Genomic DNA, 8,930 nt, shown 5'->3' on the forward strand with positions numbered 1-8,930 from the left:
TTGTGTAAGTACCCTCTCACAGAACCAGCATTCGAATTAGCAAATGGAGAAATCTGGTTATGGGCATGACGGCATATACAGATCCCTTCGCTCTCCTCTGCTCCTGCCCAATGACCCAAACCTCTCCATGGTCTCATTCCTCTTCCGGAACTCCTCCTCTTACTCCGACAAACCTGCCCTCATCGACGCTGACTCCGGCCAAACCCTCACCTTCTCCCAGTTCAAATCCACCGTCGCCAAACTCTCCCACGCCTTCATCCACCAATTGGGTATCAAGAAAAACGACGTCATCCTCATCTTCTCCCCCAACTCAATCCAATTCCCCATCTGCTTCTTTGCGATCATTGCAATCGGAGCTATTGCCACCACTGTAAACCCTCTGTATACGGTATCCGAGATTTCAAAACAAGTCAAGGATTGTAAGCCAAAGGTTATCGTTACCGTTCCTGAATTATGGGATAAGGTTAAAGGGTTTGGATTGAAATACATAATAATGGGTACCGAGAAAAATTATAACTTGAGTGGTATTAGCTCGAATTCAAAGGTTACATGGTTCATTGATTTGGTTGAGAATTATGGGTCCATGTCGGATTTATTTCCTGTGGCTGAAATTAAATCGAGTGATACGGCTGCTCTGTTGTACTCTTCGGGCACAACAGGGTTGAGTAAAGGAGTGGTTTTGAGCCATGGGAATTTTGTGGCGTCGGCTCTAATGGTTACTGCTGACCAAGAACTCGCGGGGGAGATGGGCAGGGTGTACTTATGTGTGTTGCCTATGTTTCATGTTTTTGGACTGGCTGTGATTATGTATTCGCAACTGCAGAGGGGCGATGCGATCGTCTCAATGGCGAAGTTCGATTTGGAGATGTTTTTGAGAGCTGTGGAGAAGTATAGAGTGACACATTTGTGGCTTGTGCCCCCTATTGTGCTGGCTCTGGCTAAGAATAGTGTAGTAAAGAAGTATGATACATCGTCGTTGAGGCAAATTGGGTCCGGCGCAGCGCCTTTGGGGAAGGAGTTGATGGCAGAATGTGCGAAAAATTTCCCTCAGGCGGCAGTTATGCAGGTATTTTTCACAAGAAAATTAAATTAATATATATATATATATATATATATATATATATATATATTATAGAAAATTTTGATTGGATTTTCAAGAGTAAATCGTTGGAATAGTGTTGTAGGATCTAGGAGTGTAAATTTGGCCCAGCCCTGCTCACAAGTCATTGGGCTAGTCCGGTCCAAGCCCATTAGGTTCGGCCGAAATTCATGCTCAGGCCAAGCCCGCCTATGTGAAAAAATATAGGCCTAGACCCAGTCCATGATCCTAACACTTCGGGCAAGAGCTTGGGTTCGGGCTTAGACACCGGCTATATAGGGTCTGTTTTTTAGAACTTTCTTTTGAATGAGTAAACTGTAGTTTTATTTTTAGAATGTATTTATTACTTTAATTACTTGAAAATGAAGAGACTACACGGTTTTAAAGTTTGGACTTTTAACACTTGAGTTTGGGTTTTAGATTAAAAACATTCATATCATATACTTTGTTCTTTGGACGTACAACTTTATGAATTATAGACATATTACTCATGGTGGACTTAGATCGGCGGGCTAAATCCTTCGGACTTAGGGCCGGGTTAGTTGGGTAGCCCAACATGTCGGGCTTCAAGTAGGGCATGGCTTCAAACTTTTAGCCCAAGCTCTATCCATTGAGATCGGGTTGGCCAAGGGCCGAGCTTAATTTCAATGGACTCGGCGGGCGTCGGGCCACTGGGCCAAATTCCCCCGCACCAAGTAGTATCAAATATGACAACATATGAATGTTTTATGTGGTGTTATGAATGAGTGCATGATAAACGTTGTTCTATGTTTTTCTTGTTGTTTAACTTCCAATACCATTGAAACTTTAGTAAAAATGAGATTGTCATATATGGTCGGAATTCGGCATGCTGCTTTGAATGGTCGACATGAATGACCTTACTACTTTCTCATTGTAATTTTTTGAGAGTGGATTGGGATTGTGAATTGAGCTCTAATATGGAAAGAGTTCTTGATTTCAGGGCTATGGTATGACAGAAACTACTGGGATTGTTGCAATTGAGAATCCAAGATTAGGTCGTCGGCATTCTGGCTCAGCAGGAACCCTTGTTATAGGTGTGGAATGCCAAATAGTTGGCGTAGAAACTCTGAAGCCACTTCCTCCTAAACAGTTGGGAGAGATATGGGCTCGGGGAGCTAACATGATGCAAGGTAATGCATTGCTGAGTTTTTCAGCTCGGTAATTGATGAGTGTTTCGTAAGAATGCAAATATCTCCTTATTTCAACCAAGAAATAGACCAATTAGATATTGAATTTGGTTGGTTGTCTTCTTAATTTCGTTGTTATCTAACATGACAGAACCAGATGTTACAATGCATGGTCTAATGTCCTGGAAATCGCATATCGCTAGATTCAATATTTGGAGTACTATACCAACTTCATACATTCTGCATGACCGTCTGGTTTTCTCCCAAGCGGATAAAGCTCTAGTAACAAGGAAAAATGATAGAACACAATGACCACTTTACCCAGTTGAATAGCTTTTGTAACTAGGACTAGGAAATACGACACACGGAAATTGAATACGCCTCATAAACTTTTGCTCAACGTACGCCTGGTGTGGAGTTTGCAGCAACCAGGCGGTACCATAGTTGCTGGTTTTCATCTCTGGAAGAGATGTAAATTTTCCATTTTTATTCAAGTCCTACAAGCTTCAATATGTACTTTAATTTTGGTAGTCGTTTTCTCAAGAGGCCAACTGTTACATTAGTTTATTCCAATTCCATGTCACTTCTGTTTTGATCCAGGCATTTGCTTCCCTTGACATTCAAGAAAACTTATAACTTGTATTGTTTCAGGTTATTTTAACAATTCACAAGCCACCGAACTTACTACAGACAAGCAGGGTTGGGTCCATACAGGAGATCTTGGATATATCGACGAGGAAGGACAACTATTTGTCGTTGACCGACTTAAAGAGCTGATAAAGTACAAAGGATTTCAGGTATTGTCGTTAACTACAACTAATGCATAATTCGGCCTAGTAGGTCTTCTATGATACATAATAAGTTTTAGGTTAAATTACATTAAACACCCTCAAAATCTTGTCATGTGAGCAAAACATGACAAGATAAATAAAAATTAAGATGAAATTACCCTTTTCTATATATTCTTATGGTAATTTTTCAAAATTAGACGAGGCTAAGAAATGAACAAAAGAACCTAAGTCTTAGGTAGATCAGAGGAATCTTGAGTGATCGCGGGGAAAGATGTAGTTGGAGTTTGAATAGTTTTCGTTGGAGTGTGGTGACTGAATTTGATTTTTGATCTGGTGGTTTTAGGGAGGTTATGGGTGAATGTTAAGATGAAAAGAACATGGTAGGCTTATAATTGACGGGCAATATGGCAAATTGTGATCTTCCATTGACGACATCCTTGACATCTATGATATGTATAGTTTAAGGGGATTAAGTGTTGAGTTTTGAACTTTAAGGAAGTTAAGCCAAAATGGGTCATTGATGAGGAGGTTTTAATGTATTATTACCCTACATTTTATCATCTCCATCCAATTTGCAGAAGCACCTATGTAATCCAGCAGTACGACTAAGCATTACTAGGATGAAAGAAACTTTGCGATTAAAGGGACATGTTTTCGAATACTCCGGTTAAAAGTCATCAACATATTTTCTGGCTCCTCAAAAAATTACATGATAATGCTGTTGCAATTGGAATTATGCCTACTTCCTCATGTTTTTGTTTTCTTTTATTATCGGTAGGTCGCTCCAGCAGAGCTTGAAGGGTTGCTTGTTTCTCACCCTAAAATACTAGATGCTGTTGTCATTCCGTAAGTATATTAACATGCGAAATCTCTATGACTTCAAACTTCTTAGCGCACGAAAAGTTATGAACGAACTTTTGGTTTGGCACTTCTTCCTTTCAGGTTTCCTGATGCTGAAGCGGGTGAGGTCCCAGCTGCATATGTTGTCCGCTCTCCCAACTCTGCACTAACCGAAGAAGATGTGAAGAGATTTATAGCAGAACAGGTAAGTTTCATCTCAGATGACCAACATTTCATGAATAGTAGTTCGCATGCGCAAGTCAATAGTATTACTTATCGACCATTTCCCTTCTCTTAAGTATCCTTATTAAGGAAAGTGTAAAATACCTGTGTTCTTTTCTTCTTCAGGTTGCGCCTTTCAAAAGATTGCATCGGGTAACATTCGTAGACAGTGTTCCAAAAACAGCTTCAGGAAAGATCCTCAGAAGAGTGCTCACGGAGAAAGTCCGGTCCAAGATATAAAAGTCAGCGAATTCATGGCGGTCTTTCAAAATCTTGGCTTTACCTGGTTTGTTCCAGATTAGAGTATAAGGATGTATAAATCTCCAGTAGGCGTTCTTAGAAATTTTTTGAACAAAATAATTTGCAGTATAAAGTATAAACCAATGAAACTTTAGGCACTATTCGTTCAGATACATGTCTCACTATCAAGATTATATGAACATTTGCGCAGAATTGAACTTTTGCCCTTTCAGTTTTGTAATGACGGAGTGTTGGCCTGTTAATAAGCAACAAGTGAGTAAGATGGGTGTAGCTGAAATTGCGATGTTGAGATGTGTGTGTGGTCATACTAGGCGAGATAGAATTAGAAACAAAACTATTTTGTGAGATGGTAGCAGTTGTATCTATACAGGATAAGTAGAGAGAAAATAGATTAAGGTGGTTTGGATATATTTACCGTAGACTTGCAGATGCAGTAGTTAAGACAAACTGATTTTGGATGCCGTGATTCAAAAGGATTTGAGTTTATTAAATCTAAGTAAACAGGTAGCCCTGGATAGAACTCAATAAAAAAATAAGATTCATGTAGCCGACCCCAATTGATTGAAACAAATGTTTGGTTTGGTTCAAGTGTATCGTGCAATGATTCAGGACCGGTCTTGCATTATAAAAAAAACGTTCACTTTCTTAAGCTCGTCGATTAGGTTGTTCACAGAAAAAATTCAGGCCAATCACATATACCGGTAACAATTTGATTAGACCACATACATATTGAAAAAGCTAGACTACTTAAATGAGTTTGAAATATACCAAAAGTTAAATACACGTTGATCACATAGTTACTGGTATTCAACCGGTCTTTTTTTATTTCGAAGAGCTAAAATCTGAATGAAAAGGTCGAGATGCCAGTAAGATATTTCAATTCTTTTAGTTGCCAATACTAAACTAAGCTGTTCAGGAATTGTTTGAGGCTCGGATCATAATGACTTGTTCTTGTTCGATTTGTTTACTAAATGAACCAAACCCAAGTTTCATTCTTAGGCTCGTTTCCTAAATGAGCCGAGCCCCAACTTAAGAGTATTCAGTTCGAGTAGGCTGGGGATCGAACCTGGGATCCAAATAAATAATTTTTTGGAGGACAGATAATATTTTAGTATGGCATATTTGCATTGTTATAGATATATCATATAAGATTTTGTTGATCATGTTCTTGATTAAATTTTTAAATTTTAGTTTTTGGCTTATATTACTCCCTCCGTCCCCTTTTTAATGTCCAGTATTCCATTTTGGGCTGTCCCTTAATAAGTGTCCATTTTGTAAAGTTAGTGGGTAAAAGTGGGTATATTTCTCATTTTGCCCCTAAAAGTAGATTCTTTTTTGAGAAGTTAGTGAGTAAAAATGTAATGGTGATGTCTCCATAGAGGGTAAGTAGGAAAAGTAGAGGTAAAAGTTAATGTGAGAGGTGTAATGATGATGTTTTTTTAATAAGTTGGAGTTACGAAGCGGGACACTTAAATAGGGACCGAGGGAGTACGTAATATTGACATACTACAATACAAAAAAAAAAAAGCCCCGAACTCGATCCTGAATTTGGCTTGTTTAAGTTTAACGAGCTTTGACGAACCTAGACCGAGCTTTGAGAATTCTAAATGAACCGAATTGAGCCGAGCCCGAGCCTCAAAGATTTTAGGGGAGCCAAGCCCGAGCTCAATTGTTCAAATTTAAATCAAACCCAAGCCGAACTCGAGTTAGACCAATATTTTATCGAGCTAGGTTGAATAGACTAGTTCGGCTCACTTGCACCCCTACGTAGCACCTATTCTCCATGCGCTGATACGAACTGAGATGACCCGCCTTTCTTATAATAAGGTCAAAATAAACAATTCCCAACATTTTACGAATGATGGGTGCTAAAGTCCTCAAAAATGCATATAAAAAATACTTAAAATCCCAACATTTTACACATAGTTAAAAAGTACTTAAAATCCAAATAATCTTATGCTGTTCCATTCGGCTGCCACTGATTCGTTCCATACGTTGAAGGCTGACACCACAAATTTTTTGGTGTATGGTGTACCAAAAATAAGTTGCGGTAAGTATTCCATGTACAGTGGTAAGTATTTTACATGAAGTGGTAAAATTTTGAATGTTGGAATAAGTGCGATATCAAAAGAATATGAAACGAGAAGAATGAAAAAAGTTCTTTAGAGATCATTTGGAATGCATTGTACACATTTGGTAATAAAACATAACCGGAACTCATGATCACCTTGACCGTCGACTATGCAGATTTTATCTCTACGATGAACATGCTAAAATTCAAACAGAGGTATTTCCCGATTGCTATGGACATCATCCATGTCTATGGTGGGATTTGTCGCACGCGGTGTGGAAAGAAAACGTTAATTGACTTTGTCAAGGCAGTCTTGAAATTGGAACAATGAAACGGCAGAAACACATGTGAAAATTAAAGGTTAATTTGCTTGTCAATGCAGTCTCTCATGATAAAAAAAAAAGAGAAAAGAAAAGAAAAGAAAAAGTTAAGGCAGTCTTGAAATTATTTAGAGAAACAAAAGATGATGTCAAGGCAGTCTTGAATTGGAACAACAAAATGACAGAAACGTGTGGGAAAAAAGTTTGCTTATTGTGCGGATTTGAATTTGAAAGGTAAAATTAGAGAATTATTTGGAGAAACAGATGGAGGCCTGCTTTTCCCCCCCTGACACACACACACACACACACTTCCCCCCCCCCCCCCCCCCCCCCCCCCCCCCCCCCACACACACACACACACACACACACACCCACACACACACAACCCCCTTCCCCTCCACTCCGCCCATTTACTTTTTTTTTTTTTTCCTTCCTTCTTCTCCCGCACCCCCTTCCACCCATTTACTTTTCTTTTCTTTATTTTTTTTCTTTTTCCCTCTTTATTTTCTTTTTGTTTCTTTTCGGCTGGAAATTTTTTTTTTTCGTTTTTTTTCTCTTTATTTCCTTTTATTTCCTTCCACTTTGAATTTTTTTTATTTTTCAATTATTATTTTTATTTGTTTCTTTTCCCATTTACCTCCCTTCTTATTTTTTTTTGGTTAACTCAAATTCTATTTTCAATTAAAATTGACTTTATACTTAATAAATTTATATTATTTTAATTAGTCTTAACAATGAATAATAAAAATAACTTGTAATGAACAATAATAAATTGAAATAAAATTTCATTTTATTATAATTGAGTACATATTGTCAAAACATTAAAATACATAAAAACACAAATTCTAATCAATATCTCCTCCAAATGCTGCTCCCGACGTGCTTATACCCATTACTTCGTAGCATAATTGCAAACGTGTTCCATAACTGGCAGCCCATCCTTTAGCTTCGTCCGATGCATGCTCCTCCCACCATATTGGGATGGGTGGTACAGGGTAATGAGGTTGTCAGAAAACTTGCACGAAGTGATCGTTGTTAACACAAGCAATAGCAATTTCCCGACGGTATTCGACTGGAACTGGAGGGGACCTCAATGACAAATGAGTAAAACAACCGTAAACATCCTCATCAAATGTATGCAGTACAAGATTGTACCTTGTTGCTTCAAAATACTAAGAATCTCACGAGGCGCGGTGCTGTTGGCCATGTCAACCACAAATTGTTTCTCTATTGGTTTTAGCCTTGACGGGTACTCGTGGCCCTCAATATGTTTTGCTATTTCATGGTTATGGACACCACTAATAACCTGTAAACCCCACCTAATACCGTATGGATGTTGTGGTATACCTCGCAGTTGAAATGGGTAATCGCATTTTCTAGTTCTAGTGTTTCTTTGTAAGGATTGCCCTTCAACCAGATATCGTGGCGGTTCGTACTTTCCTTCTCTTTCACAACCAAGAATGCACTTCGGCAGTTTGCCGCCTTTTAACTGAGCAGAATTTAAAATAACCACCACAATACCATATTTTAGACCAATGCGAGTAAAACAACCGTAAACATCCTCATCAAATGTATGCAGTACAAGATTGTACCTTGTTGCTTCAAAATACTAAGAATCTCACGAGGCGCGGTGCTGTTGGCCATGTCAACCACAAATTGTTTCTCTATTGGTTTTAGCCTTGACGGGTACTCGTGGCCCTCAATATGTTTTGCTATTTCCTGGTTATGGACACCACTAATAACCTCTAAACCCCACCTAATACCATATGGATGTTGTGGTATACCTCGCAGTTGAAATGAGCAATCGCATTTTCTAGTTCCAGTGTTTCTTTGTAAGGATTGCCCTTCAACCAGATATCGTGGCGGTTCGTACTTTCCTCCTCTTTCACAACCAAGAATGCACTTCGGCAGTTTGCCGCCTTTTAACTTAGCAGAATTTAAAATAACCACCATAATACCATATTTTAGACCAACGCTCCGCGCCCAAGCTAACATATTTTCTCTACTTTCAAAAATCTATATAAAAAATAACAAATATGTATAAATACAACATTAACCAGTCTTAACATAAATAAAATATGCAAAACAATAATAGTAAAAACAAACCTGGTCGGTGGTAAATTCTGGTGTATAATTGCGACTATTGTGGGAGACACTCTCCTCACTACGAACATCATT

General features: G+C 38.5%; 1 protein-coding gene across 1 annotated transcript; it reads left to right on the forward strand.

Moving 5' to 3' along the window:
* LOC131308468 (probable CoA ligase CCL7) lies at positions 1-4,562 on the forward strand. Its single transcript, XM_058335410.1, has 6 exons — positions 1-1,066; positions 2,061-2,250; positions 2,899-3,044; positions 3,817-3,884; positions 3,981-4,083; positions 4,227-4,562. The coding sequence occupies exons 1-6, from the start codon at positions 44-46 to the stop codon at positions 4,338-4,340; spliced, it is 1,644 nt and encodes a 547-aa protein (XP_058191393.1). The 5' UTR covers positions 1-43; the 3' UTR covers positions 4,341-4,562.
* The last annotated feature ends 4,368 nt before the right edge of the window (positions 4,563-8,930 follow it).

The sequence above is a fragment of the Rhododendron vialii genome, chromosome 1a (genome assembly GCF_030253575.1).
Source record: "Rhododendron vialii isolate Sample 1 chromosome 1a, ASM3025357v1".
NCBI lineage: Eukaryota > Viridiplantae > Streptophyta > Magnoliopsida > Ericales > Ericaceae > Rhododendron > Rhododendron vialii.